At 34.0% G+C, this 26,315-nt stretch overlaps 2 protein-coding genes and 1 long non-coding RNA gene across 3 annotated transcripts in view; all 3 read left to right on the forward strand.

Moving 5' to 3' along the window:
• Window positions 1-11,902, forward strand: part of LOC140163494 (uncharacterized) — a 40,832-nt gene extending 28,930 nt beyond the window's left edge. The window contains exons 6-11 of the mRNA XM_072186811.1: window positions 8,850-8,981; window positions 10,136-10,245; window positions 10,372-10,436; window positions 10,878-11,074; window positions 11,535-11,558; window positions 11,745-11,902. Coding sequence (XP_072042912.1) covers window positions 8,850-8,981; window positions 10,136-10,245; window positions 10,372-10,436; window positions 10,878-11,074; window positions 11,535-11,558; window positions 11,745-11,902 — 686 coding nt within the window. The remainder of the gene's footprint in view (window positions 1-8,849; window positions 8,982-10,135; window positions 10,246-10,371; window positions 10,437-10,877; window positions 11,075-11,534; window positions 11,559-11,744) is intronic.
• Window positions 11,903-13,469: 1,567 nt separating this feature from the next.
• Window positions 13,470-15,949, forward strand: LOC140167256 (uncharacterized). The gene is made up of 5 exons (XR_011861015.1): window positions 13,470-13,525; window positions 14,027-14,095; window positions 15,255-15,323; window positions 15,522-15,590; window positions 15,877-15,949. It is a non-coding gene; the product is annotated as an uncharacterized lncRNA (long non-coding RNA).
• A 1,228-nt stretch (window positions 15,950-17,177) lies between these two features.
• LOC140163504 (uncharacterized) lies at window positions 17,178-25,517 on the forward strand. Its single transcript, XM_072186821.1, has 8 exons — window positions 17,178-17,186; window positions 18,418-18,547; window positions 18,905-18,973; window positions 20,266-20,334; window positions 20,697-20,765; window positions 22,057-22,125; window positions 22,484-22,552; window positions 25,459-25,517. The coding sequence occupies exons 1-8, from the start codon at window positions 17,178-17,180 to the stop codon at window positions 25,515-25,517; spliced, it is 543 nt and encodes a 180-aa protein (XP_072042922.1).
• Window positions 25,518-26,315: the final 798 nt, after the last annotated feature.

A 26,315-nucleotide genomic window follows, 5' to 3' on the forward strand; every position in this document is an offset into this window, starting at 1 on the left:
TTAAAATCAAATAAGGCTTATGCACAGTTTTTGTATTTTGTAAATATATACTGTTCATCTTATTTTCACGTCAAGATGCATCCATTGCTTAAAATATATGGTCTAGTCGAAATTTGGCAAATTTCACTAACATTTGTGTGTCGGTTGCATCCTTCGATATTTTCTTCTCATGATGTTCATTTTGTTTTGAAGTACCAGCGCATGTCAAGGAGCTCAAATAGGACCAAAATATTTATCCTGAGAAAACACATCTTGAAAAGATTTTTATGGACATTATCCAAAGCTACAATATGCTCACATAACATTTGGCTTCAGTTTGTAACCGTCGTATATTCACTTTAACCAACATATCTTAACATCCAAAAATCACATTTTTATCAAATAACTTTTATTTTGTAGCCTAGATTTAAGAGCATAATCATGGGTAATTTCAATTGCCTGGCACGTAAGATAACAGAGATGTGATGATGGAGGTAGAACATTTTGAATGACCTTCGATGACCAATACATTAAAAATACGTTCTATTTCTTACTGACGTAAGGGAACAAACCAAAAGATCGACGACGTCCTATAAACGAAATTTCGTTTAGGGAGAGGGTGTAAAAATACTCGATTACGTTTGTACAAAAACATCAGAAAAATGTGTCATTATTATTATTATGTCAAAATTTTTCATTACATTTCCCTAAGTATTTTCTTTACTATCTCCACTTGGCTCTGCAAACAGTGGTATTTTTAACCTTTAGTTCCTTATTTAGGAATGTTGCAGTTTGCAAAAATCATTGACGGAACCGTATTGTTCCTTTTTATACTATTATTATTTTGAATACATTGTAGTTGCCCTATTTTTGTATTGATTCAAGGCGTTTCTTTTGACAGACAACAATCAATTTAATTTTACTGTGAAGAATTTAATGATTTGTTATGACATGTCTTTGTACGCTTATAAGCAGATTTGCCATGACAACCTTTAGTGATAATTAATCACAACCATTTTGACATTTTAATCATACTTTACAGTTGAAAGGTATGATATTTATGTTTTTGTCTCATATCTAGGGTGTAATATGTAGAATAAGAATCTGATATGTCCAATTTTAATTAGGGACCATTCATTATTTCTACCGGGGCCGGGAGAATACATGGGGGAGGTCAGATGATTTTGGTCAGGCAAAAAAAAAGGGGGTGGGGGATCAGATGATTTTTAGGTATTGAAAGGGTGGTGGAGATCAGATGGTTTTGTACCTCAAAAACCCTGAGCTTCCGGGGGCTTTGTGGACCCCTCACCGTTCGAATTGCGCGTTGGGAGTAGGCCTGCCAACACTTCGGTCCCAGTCCGGCCTTAGAGGAATCTGCTTCTTTTCCACCAGCCAGGGTGTGACATAAATTTGCACAAAAACGACATTATTATTATTATTATTATTATTATTATAAATTGTACGATTGTAAACTAATCATAATGCAAATTTTTGCCAACACATGTAGGTCCTATTGTAATTCAATTGCAAAATTTGACCAAGCTGTAACTGACTAATTAAATTACATTTCAATACTAGTAAATTACATGGTAAATGAAATAAAGATGGAAATGAAATAAAATGAAAAACAATGATTTATATTAAGATGTCACAACCTACTTGAATATTTTAATATACTGATGAAGAAGATTTTGCAGCTCATTCATTTTACACCAAAGGGCTGTTCAACATGCAAGCTACATGTATATCTTGCTGAGAAAGGACTGGCATAACTAAATGCTGGCCACTATATATGTACTGCATCCAGTATCAACAGGTATTGAAAAGTTGATGCATATTTACAATTTAAGAGACTGAAAATTAATAAATCAACTTGATAGCATGCTAAATGAAGAAATTTAACTAATTTGATTTATATATTCTGTATAATTTGGTTTAAAATAATAACCTCTTTCAGAAGTGAAATTTTCATGTAAGTCAATGATTTAAATAAAATTCATAACCTCATTAATACACGCAATGTGTTCAATCCAATCATAGATAATAACTAAAATATGCTGACGCAAATGCAGGTTATTGAAAAAGTATAATCATCGCGTCTCGTGACGTAGCTAAAAGTACGCTTGACAAAGACCGCGTTACGTGACGTGTTATGCATTCGAACAATTCACGAAATTGTTCCCGAAGTCTCTTCTTGCAGACGGAAGCATATTACTATATCAAGAACATGCAGATATTGGTCCCTGGTTCCTGGTAACAGACGCGTTTGTGTACCTTAGCCCCCGCCTTAGCCATTCTGTTCATAGCCGAGATGCAGGCTTCGTGCGGCCATTACGGCAGTCAGGAGAGCATCATGCAGTTATTGTTTTAACAATACATGTAGTTAAAACTACATGTATGCACACAACACAGGGGTACTCACAATAGGCAATTGACCCTACTGGTAGCGCTGTGTTGTAGATATAGGAGATGAACTAGCTAGCGCCATGTATCAAAAAGTATAAAAGCTATGATTTTAGTACTTACTCTATGTTTCAATTACTCTTTTCAAAATATCTTTTTTCAATCCGGTACAAGCTTTAATAACGGGTCCCATACATTTGTATGAGAAAGAAATCCTACCATCTGTCCAAACTCCCGTGTTATTCCAATGCACATTTTGCTTCACCGGGCAGCCCTGGCTTGGTCGTATTTGGAAGATTGGTGTCACGAAACCGTAATAGGTACAAATTTAGTACTTTATGTGAATCAAGTATGGTTTATTCTCTACATGTCAATCTTTAAATCATTAGCATAGTCCTCATAATAACGGGGGCCGCCTTGATGAGTAAATGACAGCAAACCAGTGCAAAATACCCCAAAACTCGGTCAGTGGGGCTCCGTCCGTACATGTCAATAGCGACATTATCGATTGGATTAGTCGACCGTAGCGGACAATTCGATCGCTCATTGGATTAATATTATCACGTGGTAATAAATTTGCATTGCACAATAGATTACTATAATGGTTTAGTACTGCATATATCGGTTTAATCTTCACTAAGCGGGTTTATGGCTGGAAAGGTCACGGTGAATTTGCCGTGGACATAAGTGCACTATGGATCGGTATTCCCTGGCGGTTGTCTTTCGGGGCCGACCTGACCTTGGTCTAGGTGTAGTAGTTCTGGTCTCTCGACGTCTCTTCAAAATATTAGAAACATCACCTTATGTAATTCCTAAAGCGGCACCTATATCCTTCTGTTTGTAGCCGCGATTACGGAAGTCAATGACACGGACGTATAAATCTGCGCCCAACTCATACCCCATGATCAGAAATATCGTATACAACAGACAGATGCAAAAAAAGTAAAGCTGGCTTCTTCACACCGTAATGCAAAAGCCAATGTACCCTCATGGTTCAACACCACTAATTATGTATTAACTGACACGGGTTTCAATGGGAAAATGGTTAATTTCGGGTGGAATTTTCTCATATTCAGAACTCTCACAGTTAAATTCCACTAATATCAGGTAAAACTATATGATTTAGATGCCAAATGATCAAAACAGGTTGACCTGAGACTTTTTTGTTTTAACGCACTGAACCGTAAACACCTTAAAATGGTAGTGCGCCCTCGAAGCTGAAAGTAACAATATGGTAGGGCGAATATTTACTATATGCGTATGAATTTTGGTACTATTACAACAAAAATGTCATAATTAATGAGAGAAAATATACCATTTCATGATTTTGAAGCATCAAACCCTAAAAAGTACTTTTTTGGCTATATAACTTGATCAATTTCAGTGATTTTAAAGCAGTCTTTTCAGATGCCATTCAAACAAATAGTTACTCGTCGTATTTCCATGTATCGCCCAGGCCTATTAGTGGCATAGCCTATAACCTAATGAATCATATCGCTAAAATAACTGCGAAATGGATGCCCGATGGATGGTCAGGCATAAGAAGCTTTAGTCCTACATTACGTATTGTGTGATATGGAATGGTACCTAAGACCTTGCTAGACACCCGTGATCCATTTTGAATAGTCTACTGTAGTAGACCATTTTAATTATCATCCCTCTAATCCTTCTGATCATGGAAAATCCACCAATTACCTATTCTGGTCCAACAGCTAGCAATCCATGGGGAAAATGGTCTACTATATTTAGAATATACAATGAACTATGCACTCTAATACTGGATATGATGCTTATTAAAAATGCAGCTTTGGTTGTTTATGCACACACCCTGTGGTTTATCATGTTTATGTTACCCGACCCAGTTGGACCACATGGGGATGTTTTGTGTTTTATGCATGGAATGGTATGAATTGTTTATCAAAAAGGGAATGCAGAGCAGTCTAATTTTGCATGGCTAACGGGTCATTGATGGTAAGAAATATGCACTTAAAGACAGGGCTATGCAAAAAAAAAAAAAAAAATAAAAATATTCCAAACTTTTGTCCATGACTATGACTTGATTATATCTTTGTTATGCATTATATATTGAAAGTGTCAACATTCCACTAATTGTATGTGTTCACTTGAGTGTTGAACGACGCCTCACTTTGTAGATAGTGTGAAACTATTGCCATTCAAATAAGTTATTTTTATATATGCAATATGCAACATACATTTATATATAAATATCCAGGACACATTTTTTATTTTTATTTTGACCAACTTCACCAAAAATTGTTGAAATTTGGGTGAAAATGAGGCTTTTTTATTAATTCTTTTGCCAAATTGAGCATTTTTCAACCATTTTGGGTGAAAATTTCTCAAAAAAACCGGTCCTAGATATTTAAACCTAGTTTTTAAAGTTAATACTTTTTTATACTTAAGAATTTTTTTTTTGTTGCGCTGCCCGAAAACATTTGGGGGGGGTCTGCAAAACTGAGCATTTTTGCTCAAATATAACCTCACAGATGAATCATCAAGACTTTGCCAAATGTTCTAAATATGTATTCTTTTATATACTTTACAACAACAATTTAGAAGTTATGAGGCTCAAAAGTTTCTATAATTCCAGGGTTATGGCCAACACACTGCAGGGTTTATTGTTCTATTGTGTCAGATTTGAGCGTACATTCAAAGTCCAGTTATCAAAATTGGGTGACTTGTGTTTGGCAGGCGTGAAATACATCTGACTTAGTGTTTTAATTACGTAACGTATAAAGGTTTGGGCATCATTGAATGTTATAATTTATGTTTAGTTTCTATAAATTTTATTATTATTTTCTTTATTCATTCCTTTCTTTTCCTTTCTCTGCTCTTTCTTATGCCTACACTTTAGGGGCCTGTCACTCCCTCGCTCTCCTTCTCCTTCTCCCCCTCTCCCCTCCTTCCCCCTTCCTTTCTTTTCCTCCCCTCCCCTGGAGGAGGCGGTGATGGCAGTGGCGGAGGGAGAGAGAGAGAAAGAGAGTATAGTCAGTTAAATAAGTAAAACATAAATAATTGAATTATTTACTAAATTAATTAATGTCATCTGAGGCCAAAGTTCATCAGACAGGTCAACCGAGGTCAAAGGTCATATGGGGGTCAACGCGATAGTGTGATGTGTCCTGGGTAATTTAATTTAATTATTTAACTTTATTTACAAGCTGAAAGTATGTCATGAGAAATATGAGACCAGGGGAAGCACCTTGGAAGTGTTCATGCAAGAGTTTGTGAGTTACGACATGTTTTAGGGGAAAACATTAAATGCTGTAAACACACTGCATCAGAATTAATATCATTGGGGATTTTCCATATTACTCAATTTCAGTGCATAGTTGCACCATCAGGGGAATCCCTGATAACATATTGTGAAATGTACATAATTTTGGAAATTCCTCAGGAAATGTGACAGAACGGCCTATTAATAGATTGTGTGTATAAAAGGTGAAGATTTGGAGTTTCGTTTCACAGAATGTCATTCGAGATGGCAAAACTCCACATGCATGACATGTGTGTGTTGGTCTTCGTGCTTCTAAAATGAAGTACATTTTAACCAGTTTATATAGCCAATAATTGAGTTATTTTTATACAGCAACGAAGGAGATTTATGAGTACACAAATGTGCTCTTCCTCATTAAAGGATTAAAGTTCTTCTGTCGAATTGCTGGAGTTTGCTGGGTTTATAAAACAACACATCTGTCAAATACAGTGGAGCAATGCAGAATAAAAAAAAAACCTTTAAAAGGGTTAAGCAGCGCCAAGGATTTATCATTTAAATATTGGTCCAATGCACTTAAAACCCACCCATATACCGCAATCGCTGAAAAGGTACGATACCCTAAAACCGTGCACACATCCCCGTATACCTCCAACCAGACCCCACGTATATTTTGTATCGTGTATGATCATGAGAATAATTGAATATTTCCGATAACCTTGCTTTTCGTTGTGTTTATAACACTTTTTAATTAAAGTTTTTTACTCCTACAAATTAATCATGACATGACATGAACTGGCGGCACGATAAAATAACATTTTCAACCTAGTTTTTGACCCCATCGTCAGTCCATCAAACTACAATCATGAGCCCCGTCATGAGCACCCCTATACATCAATCATCCGAAGATTGAAGAATGCTTTGCCAATCGATAACCAAGGCATTCGTTTCCTATAGGTCTAATTGACAACATTTTCTGCAGAACAAGTTTATTTGGCGCTCAATCGCTAACATGCATGACCACATTATTGTCGACTCCAATTCGTTTATTCCACTGAATACTGTGAACTACATCCAGATGAGCAATGGTTTTTGGGGTTGTGGTGAGCAGCGGTGGTTTCGGATTAGGATGTATGTGCGCCATGGCTACAGAGCTATGCGCTCTGTAGCCATGGCGCCTATGTTCAAGGGTATTAGGTTTGGCAGACAACGGTGGACGATCATTTAAAGGGGTGACCGTATTGGTGTAGGATATCAAATATCGTCCCCTTTATGCATCTATATGAGAAAACGAGAATATTTTCAGCGTAAATGTGAATAATTAGCACAATCAGCAAGCCAATCATTGCATGAATTGCATTATGGTCCGGCATCCAGAAACATGCAGCACCGTTGCCGTATTCCCGTCGCCATACCACTACGCCCATCATTCTTGACAATATATCTCATTCTTTTTGTTTTAATTCGACCCTGAAATATTTTTTTAAAATTTTGTATATCATCTTGTACATTAAACATTTTTTATTTATTTTATGATTTTTGTAAATTAAAAAATTCTTGTAGTTTGAATTAATTAATTAATTAATTAATTAATTAATTAATTAATTAATTAATTAATTAATTAGTAAATTAATTAATTAATTTTGAGAGGCCTTTTTTTCTTATATTTTTTTCATGTTCCTCGTATCATGCTTGAGAAGATAAGGTCTTGTTTTGTATTTATTTCGCACCTTATGTATTTCTTTATTTTTGTTTTCAGCGTTTTAACTAATTAATTAATTAATTTTGTAGAGGGGGACATTTTTTCTTATATTTTTTTTCATGTTCCTCGTATCATGCTTGAGAAGATAAGGTCTTGTTTTGTATTTATTTCGCCCTTATGTATTTCTTTATTTTAGTTTTCAGCGTTTTAATTAATTAATTAATTAATTTGGGTAGAGGGGGATATTTTTTCTTATATTTTTTCATGTTCCTCGTATCATGCTTGAGAAGATAAGGTCTTGTTTTGTATTTATTTCGCCCCTTATGTATTTCTTTATTTTAGTTTTCAGCGTTTTAATTAATTAATTAATTAATTAATTAATTAATTTGGTAGAGGGGGACATTTTTTCTTATATTTTTTTTTCATGTTCCTCGTATCACGCTTGAGAGAAAAAAAAGTAATCTGAGCCAGGTTTTTACGAGCTCAGCGGTGAAAGTTCTCATCGCGTGGTGGAAATTTCGGTCCGCGATTTTCACATCACGCTGCGATATCGCAGCCGTGCACGCTTGTGTTTGGCTGCTGGAAAATCAAGGTCGGTCGAATGTACTTAAAAGGAGATGGAAACCACACATGCTTTTCAAACATCGCAACATCGCGAGATGAAATTAAAATGTACATTTTAATTTCATCGCGCGATGCTGCGATGTTTGAAAAAGGTTAACTGAAAGGGCAACATTTCCATACAGCTCTGCTCCACCCAGAAACATGCTTGACGCGATATCAGGTTATATCGCGCCTTTTAGTGAAACATCACATCATCATCAATTAAATTATATACATTCCTGTCATCTGATTGGTTGAATGTGCAGTCATTGAATTAACTATGTGTTAATGTGCAGTCATTGAATTAACTATGCCCTCAAAATGAACTATGGACCGGTCACGTGCGTCCCGATCAAACTGCGCAATCGCAACATCCACGTATCCATTCGGTATATAAAACAAATATTGACTGCATTATTCGGGACATGGTTAAGATTATAGGCCCGCTGTGATCTCACAACCATGCTATGACCCTCGGCTGCGCCTCGGGTCATAGCATGGTTTTGAGATCACCGCGGGCCTTCATCTTAACTTTGCCCCTTTATAGCAGTCAACATTTGTATAGACCACTTGGCATGTGACGTCATTGCCCGGCAGTATGCGTGCGCATTATGGCAATTTCCATTGTTCTTTGCCCTGCAGTGTGCGTACGCATCGTAGTTTGCTAAGGGCACGTGCATTTTAAATCGCCCGCCACATTTCATATAGTACAAGAAAGCCATTGAACAGTGTAGCGGCTCGTTCAGGCATATCGATAGACGAGTCCCTCACCTTTGTTGATAAACAGTGATGTCAAGTGGTCTATACTAATAGGGTTCAATGAGCGCGCATGCGAGTTTCCATGTCTTGTGTTGTACGTTTTTCATGTACCAAGATACGGCATTCTAGAAATAGCTTTATGTATACTTTCCCCTACTATACTTATAGGAGGCGATGGAGGAGGCAGTGGTGATGGCGGTGATGGAGGAGGCGGTGATGGCAGTGGCGGTGGAGGGACTGTCACCCCACCTATAGTAGAAACTTCCAAACCAATTACAACGATCTCCAGTGGTCTTCCTAGTAAGTTTTGGCAAATTGTTGGTAATCTTTGAGAGGTTTTCATTCATCGCCCATGATGGTATTTGAGTACTTTCTTAATGTATAGGGTGTCCCAATAAAACCCAAACCCTGATTGAACCGTCTTTTTCACATCTTTATGAGACATGTTTATGGACATTTATTAATTACAGCTGTATTTCGTAAACTTCAATATACATGAAAATCATTTTAATCGATTTAAAACTGTTGAAAATGGCTTTCGAAAGAAATACATCGGTCTCGCATTACGCCCACGGATGCTAAATTTTAAGTTGTTGTGTTTTAAAGTTCTTCTTTTTTGATATTCTCAACGCTTCAATTGAAGCAAGTGGAGAGGGTTAGGAGTTCGTATTGCTTGTGTTTAGTCTAGACTATGCCATAGTCGATTTTTGATAAATAAAAATATGTTATTAATCATGATGAACGCATTCAGTTGAACTCGAAATTTTACTGATATTTATTACATCAAAATCCTAGTATAAAATGGTTATGAAAAAGTTTATATAATTATATTTGTGACAGTAAAGGTAAAGTATACGTAGGCGTATTATTGAATGCAACATATCATAATGGCATAACTATAATCATGATAATGGCACTTCAATACTGAACAATTCTAATTTTAGAATCTGCCAGTTTATTATCCGAGTTAAAAATTTGGGAAGCTATTGTGCACAAATAATTGAATCAGAGTTTTAAGCTTAAATTTAATAGCCAGAGTATGCACAATTGGCAAGTAAACTACGGAGAAGTCTAGTGTTTAGTCTTGTTTAAAGTTGCTTGAAGCTTGGCCGATGTAGTTTGCCACAGCCGTCTTGAAGGTTTTTGGAGCCATTTGGACTGCTAAATTTAAAATACTTGTTATTAGTTTATAATTATCGATTAAACCACTTCTTTTGAATTGAAAAAGACGGTTCAAACAGGGTTTTGTATTGGGACACCCTGTAATTTATGTTCTTTATTGGTTGATTCGATTGCAATGAATGAAATATAAAGCACTCTAAATGCAAAAAGGAATAATCAAAGTTATAAGGGCCATTGAAAGTCTATATTTATGCGTAGTCATTTGGCCACTACCTTTATTTACGTAATTTATCTAACACAAATTGTACTACATGTATCATGTTTCACTCAAGACGAAATCGCTGTGGAAGGAAACATGGCTCTAGATACAGAGTTCATACCTGCTTACAACGATCCAAACTCGGAGGAATATCAGCAATTCACAGAGAATTACGAAGAGATGGTGAGTACTACTCACAAAGACAATTTGTAGATAAACCAAAACAGTGTTTGAAATACCGTTAATATTGGTACCGAAACCTGCGTTATCACTGATGTTTTTTTTAATCATTCCTTTATTGTTATGTAGCTTATGCGAAGTTTTGATGGTACAGAATATGAAGGAGCTGTCCGCCCGAAAGTAACAGGTCTCAGGTAAAAGACTATACTTCATATTTAAAATGCACAATAAAGATAAAAAGGAACACAATTCTATTTTTTTCGCACTTCTGACACCGTATAATTGAAAGCAATACGATTGATATGAACTTGTGTCAGTATGTTAGCATAAAATGTTTTTCTCACCTGAAGTGAGTGTGGTCAGCGTATGCCATCGATCGATAAGAGCCCAACATTTTTAATTGGGAGAGCATCTTACATAGTTGACACCTAATTCAAACGTATGCTTGTACATAGTAAATGACGCTTCAACTTATATACAAGGTATATTGGATCGCCTTAAGGGTCTATTATTATCCCGTATTGTTTTGAGGAATGACGTTCATAACTATGCCTGAAAATGAGCTGTTATTAAAGTATTTATAAACGAGTGTATTTTACCTATAGTTATTGTTTTATTTTATATTCTCCTTACAGAGAAGGTAGTGTGATTGTGTTCTTCGTCGTATTTGTTAACATTCAAGTAATATCCGTGCCGCCTTCGTCAGATGTAAGCACCATTACCTACCAAATATCCGTCAATGTAAGGCAGATTATAATAGACGCTGCTAACAATCCATTCGGACCGTTTTTTGACATCATCTTGATTATCATAAACGTCGTCATTAATATATGTAAGTAATCACATGGTTTCAACAATTCTTTCTTCATTGTCAAACCAAGGCACGAACGGTCATCTGGATCGTAATTCTGTAGGTATGTCACATTATGCTGAGGCCATGTACGTCTCGTGCGCACTTGATGGATTAGCGTGTTTGACAGAAGCGGTATTCAATCGAAGTACACATTATTTTGGTCTCTAAATGTAAACTTTGTTGTTGTAAAACAATTATAGTTACAAGAAATGCCACGGTAAAAACAGGTTATTTGATGCAGTTTGAAGTTAATTAAAAATACATATATTCACCGCTGCGATTTATCTAACAATGATTGCGTACTTCCAAATTGAATATACTTTGAACACGTCAATTTTTATAGCCGTGTTGACCATTCAAAATAAATAACAAAAAGATGCATCAGTGCATTTCACACACAAATCATAGATTAATAAAGATCCCTTTTTATAATTTTCAGTTGTACCTGATGACAGCTTGGCACGTAAGTATATTAAGACCAGAGTTTGATATTAAAGATTTTAACACGGGACTATAATGAAAACCATGATACCTCTCGTTCCTGTCTTGACATACTTGTATATTGTGTATTTTCGGAAGAAAAATAACAATTCGCAAATATGTCTACTTTCATATAAATCGTCCCATTCTTTTGCGTCATTATATTCAGCATCATGGAATGAATGGGGAGCTTGGAGTTCCTGTAGCGTCACATGTGGAATTGGGAATAGAATGCGGACACGAACCTGCAGTAATCTGAACGATCCTGAAACAACATGTCTGGGGGAAACTTACGATCCAAGGTTGGTCTCTTACTATATAGAATGAAAAAACTATTTGTACATCCAAAATAAATCATTGGGCGATATTACCATTTTTGCTTGCGTTCAAGAGTATCAAGCCAAACAGATAATATACAGGGTGAGTCAAAAAAGTGCAATAGAGAAAATAATCCATTTTTTATTAAAGAACCGAGTTGAATCTTTTAGGTTTAAAAACATTTTATATATGATATATATGATATATTCATCAGCAACCTTGTGTGAAGAAATAAAGGAATTAGCATTTACCGTTTTGTTTTTATGACACATTTTATAGCGATACCCAATTTTAATGTTTGTCCAAGAGACATCTAAAATTTGAATGTCAGCGCACTCTGTGTAAGGTAGATTTGGAACAACTGTCATTTTCTTTACCTCATTGGCATTGAAATTAAATGGAGCACCCAAAGTGTTATTGCCCTTGGTCTTTTATAAGGAAAAGAAACATTTTTTGTTGTTATTTTCATTTTACTTTTACTTTAAAGATGTTTATTCTCAATCAAAAACATACAAATTTGTAGGTGTTTTTTTTTCAAATGTCAAAATAAAATGCGCGTAAATTGAAGTGGAGTGAATTACAAAATATCCAGTAATTTGGACATATTGGGATGAAAAACTGGAGTTGGAGTCGAGTGAGGTATGAAGGATTTAAAGTAATGTTAGAAAGTTTGTTTGAACAGAAAAAAAAAGATATTAAAATAACGCAAAAATCAACCTTTTAAGTTGATGTCAGTTTCAGAGCCAATACCTTGACCGTGCATTGTGTGATCTCATTCAAAATATATGGTATCTCGTGGATAAATAACGAAATTGTGTATCGCAGCAAAAGGACTTATAAAAATTAAACGGTAGTCGTGAATCGTGATTCACTTCATATTTTCACAGAAGATGACTTTTGAGTGTGGCATTTATAAAATTTGTTCAATAATGGGAAAGTTTGACTTGGTTCTTGCATAAATATCGATTCTTTGCTCTGTTGCACTTTTTTTTTTTACTTACCCTGTAGCTACATAAGGTTCAACACCACTTATTATGTATTACACGGGTTGCAAGGGAAAATGGCTAATTTCGAGTGGAATTTTGTCATATTCAGAACTTTCACAGTTAAATGCCACTAATAGCAGGTGAAACTATATGATTTAGATGCCAAATGATCAAAAACTCAACATAGGTTGACCTGAGACTTTTCTTGTTTTAACGCACTGAACCGTAATTACATTAGAATTGCAGTGCGCCCTCAAAGCTGAAAGTTACAATATGGTAGGGCGAATATTTACTAAAAACCGAAGACGTGCGTATGAATTTTGGTAATATTAAAACAGAAATGTCATATAATGAAAGCAAATATACCGTTTTAAAGCATCAAACCCTAAAAAGTACTTTTTTTGGCTATATAACTTGATCAAGTTCAGCGAATTTAAAGCAGTCTTTTCAGATGTCATACAAACAAATAGTTACTCGTCGTATTTCCATGTATCGCCCACGTATATTACTAGTATTAGTGGTGTATAACCTTTAATGTCATGTACTAGCGTGTGTAATGAACAGTTTATGTCTCTTTTGAAATATCCCACAGAACAATGTGGAGATGACACTGACACTGATGGTGACACTATAGTCAATAGGTGTGGTACGTACAATATTTGCGATACTTTGCAGGGGATGTGGGATAGGTTTAATGTTGAGTCAGAATTTAGGGTTACATGGTTTAGGAGTATTTCGTGATACTAGCATCCTCTTTTTATGACATTTTCAATAGATATCCACGAAAAAAACTTCAGTTGATTCCAAATTCGTGTTTGCGAGTTATGCATGATTATGTGTATTACACTGCTCCATAGGCCACTGTGTTGAATTGCGTTCTGGTATATGGTATAGGCCTACGTAATTGATATTTTTGCTAAACGAATCTAAATTTGAGAAAAAAAAGGGGGAATGAGGATGTGGATCACGAAATGCCCCTTTATGTCTATGTCAAGTATGTAGATAGTTACAAGAGCATACAATTGTGTAATTATGCGTCTAAATAAGTTTGCATAGAGATCTGGTTTAAAGAAATGTTGAACATATTTGATATAGAAAGTATTTGAAAAAATAGAATTCAAAACCGGTGATTAAACTTTCTACACAGACAATTGTCCATCTGACGCTAATACAAACCAAGCCGATGGTGATGATGATGGCTTAGGGGATGCTTGCGGTAAGACATAGAGAAAAGAGACAGTGATATATATGTACCTTAAAATGTTTTCAAAACTCGATTTAAGAAAATAGGCCTCAAAATTAAACTACAGATAATTTGCGCTCACAGAGCGCAGACAATCGCAAGGCATGTAATCCTTTAATGGCCGTGTGACCTGACCTTTGACCTTAATGTTTCTGGGGTCACGAGGTTTGTTGTCACCGAAATTAATCCCCCATACCCCTTACAGACAATGAAATTACGGTATAAGATTTGACCCCAGATAACCTTTGACCTGACCCTGCAAAGTGTTCCAACATATTCCCCCTGGTCATTAAGTTTGTTGTCACCGCCGAGTTTGAGCCTCGTACCCCTTACAGCTGTCCAAAAAATGCATTTCTAAAATTTGACCTTTGACCTGACCCCTACAAAATGTTCCCCTGGTCATGAGATTTGTTGTCACTGAGTTTGAGCCCCATATCCCTTACAGATGTCCAGAAAAGGAAATTGTAAGATTTGACCCAAGATAACCTTTGACCTGACCCCTGCAAAGTGTTCCAAAATATTCCCCTGGTCATTAAATTTGTTGTCACAGAGTTCAATGCCGCATCAAATCAAATCATGTCGCTCTTCACCTGGATCATGTAGGCCTACTCTGCGATCATAATAGCGCCAAAAAATCTCTTCAAAAGCGGTATTAAAAGACATAAGGGCAAGTTTATTAATTTCGTATTTCAAGCGTTAATTCCCGCTGTACATAGAACTACTTGTACTTGCATTCAATGCATATTAGTAAACATTAATAAAATCAAAATCAAAAACAAGCAAGTTGTGTTTTTATTTCTAAAGCTGGGCATACTTTTAAGCAAAACAGTTGCGAAGTAAATCTAGCAAGACCGAAATTAGAAGCTTTTTACAAAGTCATGCCAAATATATGGGGCCCGCCGTAGCGATAGGTATAAGTATCATCATTGTTGGAAAAAATAATAACAATGCTTTATAGTATTTGTGTGTGTATGTCGTTGCTAGATAACTGCCTATAACGCTTATTAAGTTAATGTTGGACAGAGCATAATTACGTGATGGGGTGTCTTTAAAGGTTTTTTAAAAGGACTTTTAGATACCTAGCAAAACGAATGATGTATTTAAATATATTTTCATTTCTAAACCATTACAGATAAATGCGCATCAACACCAAACTCAAACCAAACTGATGGGGACAATGACAATATTGGAGACGAATGTGGTCAGTTACTGCTGAGAGAAAACAACAACAACTATGACAACAACAACAATAACAGCAACAACAACAACAACAACAACAACAACAACAACAACAACAATAATAATAATAATAATAATAATAATAATAATAATAATAATAAAAAAAAAAACAAAAATAAGATATAGTAATCATGCAATAACTAATGTATGTTTTTTTTAGACAACTGTCCCAATATACCCAACACAAATCAAGCCGATGTGGATGATGATGGTGTTGGCAATGTCTGTGGTAAGGTTAAATTTCGCACATATCTGCGTTTGGTCCTAGATAACATAGTTTCAAACGTTTACTTGGCTAGATATCTGATCAGCTTAGTAAATTCAAGAACCATATTCAATTTTTATTGTACAGATAATTGAGTGATAGGATAAAACAGTCTGAAATTGCAAATGTCCCAGTATTAGACCAGAACAAAGTATGTTCGTACCTCCCTAAATTTTAATGCTTCAACCGTTATTGCAAGAGAGGGAGAGAAGGAAGACGTATATTGTTCTTTTGTTCTTCCATTTTTCAGACAATTGTCCAGAAGTAGCAAACGCAAATCAAGCCGACAGTGATGGTGATGGTATAGGCAATGTCTGTGGTAAGATTAAGTCTGTATTGTAGATGAAATAGTTGTACTTTTGCTGCTAATTCGGACAATTTCAGTCATATTTTATGTATACTTAGTTAAAAGGTTTGGATTTTATGTAGAGCTTATTTCAAAAAAGGGGGGGGGGGGGCATAAATTTTGCTTCCAGGTTTCGCTTATACAAAATGGAAAAAGATATTAATATAATTATGTTTTCATTATGTACGTGATACTGTGTAATCATGTATGCAGAGGTTTAAGAAATTGCAATTTCCAGGAGTTGAGATTTTACCTCTACATTAGACAGTATTTGCATTTTCACTTCACAATCTGAATATTTTATGTTTATTTAGATACACGGTATCGCCTTTTGCTGCAAATCATTACACATACAAGGGAAGCACATTTCTACGTCACGTGTATGGATTTTATAGATTTGAACACAAATAAAATCTCAGCAAGCACGTTAAAAACGACGTTTTTTAACAGTTTCTTAGTTTTGGTCAAAACATTTTAATAACACGCAATGTCGCGTCATAAAGGTCATTGAAAACGTTTAAAGTGTTTGTAGGAAAACGCTACAACATCACTATTTTAAATGTCAAAATGTTATTGTAAACAACAATTTCACACATTATGTTCGATAGAATATTATGTTCAATAGAATGTTTGCAAAAATATTATAAACATCAGTTTCCCCCACCTTCAGAGAAGAATGATGTATTTTGTTATTTTGTTGCAATCGATTTTTCAGACAATTGTCCAGAAGTAGCAAACGCAAATCAAGCCGACAGTGATGGTGATGGTATAGGCAATGTCTGTGGTAAGATTAAGTCTGTATTGTAGATGAAATAGTTGTACTTTTGCTGCTAATTCGGACAATTTCAGTCATATTTTATGTATACTTAGTTAAAAGATTTGGGTTATATGTAAAGCTTATTTCAAGGCGGGGGGGGGGGGCATAACTTTCGCTTACACAAAAATGAAAAAAAGGTATCATTATAATTTTAATAATGTTTTCATTATGTATGTGATACTGTGTATTCATGTATGCAGAGGTTTAACAGACCGCAATTATCAGGAGTTGAGATTTTACCTCTACCTTAGACAATGCATTTTCACTTCACAATCTGAATATTTTATTTTCGTTTTTTGTCTGGTACATGTATTACATTGTTGTGTAGATAATTGTCCAGACGATAATAACCCAACACAGGATGACAGCGATGGTGATAACGTCGGGGATGTCTGTGGTAAGATCAATATCAAATCAAGATCATTTTATAATATTTTAAAAATAATACCAATCGATTACAACAAAGCATGATCTTTAATAATTAATGTCAGAGGATAATAATTACTCAGTTAATAAAATCCCAGGAAAGGAAGAAAATATAATAACTCTGCAGCTCTCAATTCAAATAGATTTAGATACACGGTATCGCCTTTTGCTCCAACCCAGCAAACACAAAAACGTTTTTAAAACGTTTAAAATAAGTTATATTTTGGGTTTTGGTTTAGGTAAAAACGTTTTAATAACATTAAAATGTCGGGTTATAAAGATCATGAAATCGTTTTAAAACGTTTTGTATGAAAACACACTACAACAATATTTTTAAAATGTTTTCGAAATGTCTTTGTAAACTATTTTTTGCAAACATTTTTGGCCAAATATTTTGTCAACACTTAAATAACACTATGTTAAAGTATTTGCACCCAGCAAACACAGAAATGTTCTTAAAATGTTTTTTACAAAACGTTTTAATTACATTTAAATATCGGGTTATGTAAAGGTCGTGAAAACATTTTATAAACGTTATTGTAAATATTTTGGGCAAACATTTTTGCAAAATATTTTTCAACCCCAAAATAACATTATGTTTAGAATGATTTGTACCAAGTTTTCAAAAATGTTTTAGGTATGTTATTAAAACGTTTTTATACCCTTTATATAATCCGACATTTAAATGTTTTCTGTAAAACATCTGTGTTTGTTGTTGAGTAAATTACCAACAAATGTTATTTAATGTTATGAAAACGTTTTATACCATTAATGTTCCCTTTATATAACCCGACATTTAAACGTTTTCTGAAAACCTTTATAACCTTTTGCGAATGATGTCGAAAACGTTTTGTGTTTGCTGGGAAATCATTACACGTACAAGGGAAGCACATTTCTTGTGTTTACCAACAGATAACTACGTCACGTGTATGGATGTTATAGATTTGAAAACAAATAACATCTCAGCAAGCACGTTAAAGAACGACGTTTTTAAATAGTTTCTTAGTTTTGGTCAAAACATTTTAATAACACGCAATGTCGCGTCATAAAGGTCATTGAAAACGTTTAAAGTGTTTGTAGGAAAACGCTACAACATCACTATTTTAAATGTCAAAATGTTATTGTAAACAACAATTTCACACATTATGTTCAATAGAATATTATGTTCAATAGAATGTTTGCAAAAATAATATAAACATCAGTTTCCCCCACCTTCAGAGAAGAATGATGTATTCTGTTATTTTGTTGCAATCGATTTTTCAGACAATTGTCCAGAAGTAGCAAACGCAAATCAAGCCGACAGTGATGGTGATGGTATAGGCAATGTCTGTGGTAAGATTAAGTCTGTATTGTAGATGAAATAGTTGTACTTTTGCTGCTAATTCGGACAATTTCAGTCATATTTTATGTATACTTAGTTCAAAGGTTTGGATTAGAATATTTCAAGGGGGGGGGGCATAAATTTTGCTTCCAGGTTTCGCTTATACAAAAATGGAAAAAGATATTAATATAATTATGTTTTCATTACGTACGTGATACTGTGTAATCATGTATGCAGAGGTTAAAGAAATTGCAATTTCCAGGAGTTGAGATTTTACCTCTACATTAGACAGTATTTGCATTTTCATTTCACAATCTGAATATTTTATGTTCGTTTTTGTTTGGTACATGTATTACATTGTTGTGTAGATAATTGTCCAGACGATAATAACCCAACACAGGATGACAGCGATGGTGATAACGTCGGGGATGTCTGCGGTAAGATCAATATCAAATCAAGATCATTTTATAATATTTAAAAAACAAAACCAATCGATTACAACAAAGCATGATCTTTAATAATTAATGTCAGAGGATAATAATTACTCAGTTAATAACATCCCAGGAAAGGAAGAAAATATAATAACTCTGCAGCTCTCAATTCAAATAGATTTAGATACACGGTATCGCCTTTTGCTCCAACCCAGCAAACACAAAAACGTTTTTAAAACGTTTAAAATAAGTTATATTTTGGGTTTTGGTTTAGGTAAAAACGTTTTAATAACATTAAAATGTCGGGTTATAAAGATCATGAAATCGTTTTAAAACGTTTTGTATGAAAACACACTACAACAATATTTTTAAAATGTTTTCGAAATGTCTTTGTAAACTATTTTTTGCAAACATTTTTGGCCAAATATTTTGTCAACACTTAAATAACACTATGTTAAAGTATTTGCACCCAGCAAACACAGAAATGTTCTTAAAATGTTTTTTACAAAACGTTTTAATTACATTTAAATATCGGGTTATGTAAAGGTCGTGAAAACATTTTATAAACGTTATTGTAAATATTTTGGGCAAACATTTTTTGCAAAATATTTTTTCAACCCCAAAATAACATTATGTTTAGAATGATTTGTACCAAGTTTTCAAAAATGTTTTAGGTATGTTATTAAAACGTTTTTATACCCTTTATATAATCCGACATTTAAATGTTTTCTGTAAAACATCTGTGTTTGTTGTTGAGCAAATTACCAACAAATGTTATTTAATGTTATGAAAACGTTTTATACCATTAATGTTCCCTTTATATAACCCGACATTTAAACGTTTTCTGAAAACCTTTTATAACCTTTTGCGAATGATGTCGAAAACGTTTTGTGTTTGCTGGGAAATCATTACACGTACAAGGGAAGCACATTTCTTGTGTTTACCAACAGATAACTACGTCACGTGTATGGATTTTATAGATTTGAAAACAAATGACATCTCAGCAAGCACGTTAAAAAACGACGTTTTTAAATAGTTTCTTAGTTTTGGTCAAAACATTTTAATAACACGCAATGTCGCGTCATAAAGGTCATTGAAAACGTTTAAAGTGTTTGTAGGAAAACGCTACAACATCACTATTTTAAATGTCAAAATGTTATTGTAAACAACAATTTCACACATGTTCAATAGAATATTATGTTCAATAGAATGTTTGCAAAAATATTATAAACATCACTTTCCCCCACCTTCAGAGAAGAATGATGTATTCTGTTATTTTGTTGCAATCGATTTTTCAGACAATTGTCCAGAAGTAGCAAACGCAAATCAAGCCGACAGTGATGGTGATGGTATAGGCAATGTCTGTGGTAAGATTAAGTCTGTATTGTAGATGAAATAGTTGTACTGTACTTTGCTGCTAATTCGGACAATTTCAGTCATATTTTATGTATACTTAGTTAAAAGGTTTGGATTAGAATATTTCAAGGGGGGGGGGGCATAAATTTTGCTTCCAGGTTTCGCTTATACAAAAATGGAAAAATATATTAATATAATTATGTTTTCATTACGTACGTGATACTGTGTAATCATGTATGCAGAGGTTAAAGAAATTGCAATTTCCAGGAGTTGAGATTTTACCTCTACATTAGACAGTAGTTGCATTTTCATTTCACAATCTGAATATTTTATGTTCGTTTTTGTTTGGTACATGTATTACATTGTTGTGTAGATAATTGTCCAGACGATAATAACCCAACACAGGATGACAGCGATGGTGATAACGTCGGGGATGTCTGCGGTAAGAACAATATCAAATCAAGATCATTTTATAATATTTAAAAAACAAAACCAATCGATTACAACAAAGCATGATCTTTAATAATTAATGTCAGAGGATAATAATTACTCAGTTAATAAAATCCCAGGAAAGGAAGAAAATATAATAACTCTGCAGCTCTCAATTCAAATAGATTTAGATACACGGTATCGCCTTTTGCTCCAACCCAGCAAACACAAAAACGTTTTTAAAACGTTTAAAATAAGTTATATTTTGGGTTTTGGTTTAGGTAAAAACGTTTTAATAACATTAAAATGTCGGGTTATAAAGGTCATGAAATCGTTTTAAAACGTTTTGTATGAAAACACACTACAACAATATTTTTAAAATGTTTTCGAAATGTCATTGTAAACTATTTTTGCAAACATTTTTGGCCAAATATTTTGTCAACACTTAAATAACACTATGTTAAAGTATTTGCACCCAGCAAACACAGAAATGTTCTTAAAATGTTTTTTACAAAACGTTTTAATTATATTTAAATATCGGGTTATGTAAAGGTCGTGAAAACATTTTATAAACGTTATTGTAAATATTTTGGGCAAACATTTTTTGCAAATTATTTTTTCAACCCCAAAATAACATTATGTTTAGAATGATTTGTACCAAGTTTTCAAAAATGTTTTAGGTATGTTATTAAAACGTTTTTATACCCTTTATATAATCCGACATTTAAATGTTTTCTGTAAAACATCTGTGTTTGTTGTTGAGTAAATTACCAACAAATGTTATTTAATGTTATGAAAACGTTTTATACCATTAATGTTCCCTTTATATAACCCGACATTTAAACGTTTTCTGAAAACCTTTTATAACCTTTTGCGAATGATGTCGAAAACGTTTTGTGTTTGCTGGGAAATCATTACACGTACAAGGGAAGCACATTTCTTGTGTTTACCAACAGATAATTACGTCACGTGTATGGATTTTATAGATTTGAAAACAAATGACATCTCAGCAAGCACGTTAAAAAACGACGTTTTTAAATAGTTTCTTAGTTTTGGTCAAAACATTTTAATAACACGCAATGTCGCGTCATAAAGGTCATTGAAAACGTTTAAAGTGTTTGTAGGAAAACGCTACAACATCACTATTTTAAATGTCAAAATGTTATTGTAAACAACAATTTCACACATGTTCAATAGAATATTATGTTCAATAGAATGTTTGCAAAAATATTATAAACATCACTTTCCCCCACCTTCAGAGAAGAATGATGTATTCTGTTATTTTGTTGCAATCGATTTTTCAGACAATTGTCCAGAAGTAGCAAACGCAAATCAAGCCGACAGTGATGGTGATGGTATAGGCAATGTCTGTGGTAAGATTAAGTCTGTATTGTAGATGAAATAGTTGTACTTTTGCTGCTAATTCGGACAATTTCAGTCATATTTTATGTATACTTAGTTAAAAGGTTTGGATTAGAATATTTCAAGGGGGGGGGGGGCATAAATTTTGCTTCCAGGTTTCGCTTATACAAAAATGGAAAAATATATTAATATAATTATGTTTTCATTACGTACGTGATACTGTGTAATCATGTATGCAGAGGTTAAAGAAATTGCAATTTCCAGGAGTTGAGATTTTACCTCTACATTAGACAGTATTTGCATTTTCACTTCACAATCTGAATATTTTATGTTCGTTTTGTTTGGTACATGTATTACATTGTTGTGTAGATAATTGTCCAGACGATAATAACCCAACACAGGATGACAGCGATGGTGATAACGTCGGGGGTGTCTGCGGTAAGATCAATATCAAATTAAGGTCATTTTATAATATTTAAAAAACAATACCAATCGATTACAACAATCGATCATTAATAATTAATGTCAGAGGATAATAATTACTCAGTTAATGGGTAATTTCAATATTCTGACACGTAAGATAACAGAGATGTGATGATGGAGGTAGAACTTTTTGAATGACCCTCATATTTGTGACCGTCCATCACAAAACGCTCGTAAATTCTTGAGTTATAGGCAAAAAGATCGAAGGTAAAATGTTGGACTCGACATTTGTTTGAAATTTTTTTGAAATTTATTTGATTGTTTTTGTAAATGAAGGCCGTATAAAGCCATTTTGTGGACCACTTGTTCACAATTATTGCTTTTAGAATGGTTTAAACAATAAAAGTGCGGGTGTCCAACAATGGGATTTTTGGTTAAAAATGAGTCCATTGTGAAAAAAAGCTACCCATTTGAATGCAATTCCTGTTGTAATATATCGTTATAATTAATGATCATTTCCCAACCTGATCGTATGATAGATTTCAAAACGGACTGTAGTAATGTATTGGCTGCACCATTTACCATTACGTAAAGCACAACATCGGAATACTGCTGATGTTGAGGTGCATTTTCTGATGAGAATGAATTAACTGTGATTTAGATTTGCTTCAAGGCCTCGGGTTTTTCTGTAGTTATAGTAATAAATTGATATAATAAATCCAAAGGTTCGTCGAAAATTATCATTATCCAGTTAGATGTGCGATAATCACAACTACGCATTAAATTTGAAACCTTTAATGTGAATTATTGACTGTGGTGAGCAAATGCACGAACTATCAAATGCAACATTCTTAAAATGTATTTATTTATTTATCTGCATTGATAACACTTTATGGACATGTTTAACAAAGAACCTATAAATAAGCTCCCTATAATCTTGTAGTTCACGCCCGGATTTCACGTCTTCCTGCTAATAGCCAAGTCAAAGTATGAAATGGCCGCTTATCATTCCGGTCCGACTGCTTGCCCAGGGAACACTGCCTGACTCTGAGACTAGTATACCCGAACTAGTCTCAGACCGAACTAGACAGCATGTGGCCTGCGCAGGCAACATAGGCCTTCGCAACTCTTCCGAATTTGGCAGACTAAGCCTTAAATTGTTCACTTTAAGGCATTTAAGATCTTTAAGATTGGGGGAAATTTTACTTCTACACACATGAGCTACATCTAATTTAACGATTTTTTACTGAGCGTTTAAATTCACATGGAGGGAAATAATTTTTCTAACGGTCTTTACCATGTTATAACAATTTGATACGACCGTATCAATCGAATTGCCATAACATGATCAGGTTTAGATTCATGACGGGTTTCATAAGTGAGGACTTTCTTTTTGATTGTGCTTAGTTTTCATGTGACAATTTAATTTAAATATGCAAATTACCTTTATTTTAATTAAATGTGATGAAAAACATACTACTGTTCTATTGATAATATTATATTTTACTTCTTTACTCCAAAGCAAGAAATAATGGTCTATTAAAGGATACTCTATTTGAAATAGAGTGTTGCATTGTGGCCAGGCAGTCGGACCGGACTGCTTATTATACAGGGGCGAAATGTCAAAGTTGGTCAAACTAGTATAAAACAAAACTCTGATGTACAGCTCTTGAGTTATTTTTTTTTTTTTTTTTTTTTTTTGTAGACAGCTGTCTTTATTAAAAGTTTCTTAATACATAGTACTGTCACTTAATCAGTGACCTTAAATACATTAACGTGCATTTTATTTATTAATATTAGTGACATAGTCATTTCAAGAGAGTTATAAGAGGATTGAAAACAAGCAACATAGCTCTTGAGTTATAGGCAAAAAGGTCGAAGGTAAAATGTTGACCCGACAATAATTGAATAATGCTCCAATTTTAATTAAGTTGGCTGTGCACTCTCAGACATCAGACATGCATGTAGTAAAAGTGCCATAACTTAATTATTCACGCAAGACATATAAAGTATGCATCTTTTGAAAGGCAAGACATCAAGGAATCTAAATATAAATACAGATTTGGTGTATAACAACATTATAAATATGGAGAAAATTATAAAAACGTGATTTTTTGCACTTTTTTTGGGACATCATAACAAAAAACACTCTTTCCAAAATTATTAGTTTTATATTATGCTTAATCTGGACACCACAGTCCAGAAAGTTTTTCAATTTGGTTGATACTGGTCTTATTCTTTGAGATATTAACCATATAAGGCAACATGATTATGCTTTTACGATGAGCACAATTGCTTACCTATAGATGCTGTATTAATTGAGTTATTGTGTACCTAAATTGTAATTTCAATGAGAAAATGAACATGGAAATAATCGACCTTGAAGTTAAAAGTGGTCACATTTTGCACTTTGATCGAAGCTCACAAGAGAATGCGAAAACTCTCGGACTAAAGAACTTGGAAAACCCACATTTTTCAGCTAAAATGGAACCATTCAACCTTTAATTAGAATAATTATATGCATGATATAAAAAGCTGCATTTCTTTTAGCTGTTGTATAAGTTATTTGCAGCACTTTTAACAAACCACGTAGAATTATACGTATATTACGTCCCGTTCCGGAATTCCATGTGAAAAATCGAATGTGCATGCTTGCGCGTACCACCACGTCCACAGGAAATTCTAAGGGCTGTGACACAGCAGCCAATAGGCTTACGTGTGGACAAACTTAATTTTGACCCTTTGACTTAAAACTGGCGCCACATTTGTAATTTAAATTTTTTTCGTTCATTGTTTTTGCCAAATACTCCTAGAAAGATAGACTTTAAGAATTTGCAACAATAATTTGAAACAAACTTTGAAACAATGTTGTAAGATATCGTTATAATTAATGATCATTTTCCAACCTGATCGTATGATAGATTTCAAAACGGACTGTAGTAATGAATTTTCTGATGAGAATGAATTAACTGTGATTTAGATTTGCTTCAAGGCCTCGGGTTTTTCTGTAGTTATAGTAATAAATTGATCATTTTTTTTCACTTTGAACATCATAATGACCAATAAATATAGACCATATGTGCAGAAAACATACATTGTCTATGCCGTAGTTTGTTCCAGCCAAGAGTTTGCTGTAGCCCTACACATTATATGTTGGGATTATTGGATTTGGGCGAGGGATCTGCATGCTGAGTTTGATCATAAGCTACCTGCAATGAAGATTTCCTTCAGTAATATGTTATTAGTATACAAGTAGTGCAGGGGTATCTCTCACATGTTAAAACAGCAAAGTTTTCCATGGTTTATAGAAAAGCCTAAACAACATGCAATACCTAAGCAGTAGAATCATTTAGTAGACCATGTTGTAACTAAGAAGAAAATGTTAGAGAAAAACAGCCTTACGCCTTGAAGGAAGGCTAACTATGATTAAAAAGTACACTAAATATATAACTTTTCGGATTTCTTTTTTGTCTTCCGTATACTAATATGTGTATATTCTTATGCATCTTATTTAGATAATTGTCCGGATATATCAAACCCAGACCAAAGCGATTTTGATGATGATACTGTGGGAGATGATTGCGGTAAGATAATAAAACATAAAGGTAGCATACGATTGATGTCTTTAGATGTTGCAAAAGTAATAACAATTTATTTTATATTATGCAATAGCGGTATTTGATTTAACCTTATTACATTTTATGCAGATAATTGCCCAAATACTGCCAATACCAACCAAGAAGATAGCGATAATAATGGCATCGGCAATTTATGTGGT

The sequence above is a fragment of the Amphiura filiformis genome, chromosome 1 (genome assembly GCF_039555335.1).
Source record: "Amphiura filiformis chromosome 1, Afil_fr2py, whole genome shotgun sequence".
NCBI classification, from domain to species: Eukaryota; Metazoa; Echinodermata; class Ophiuroidea; order Amphilepidida; family Amphiuridae; genus Amphiura; species Amphiura filiformis.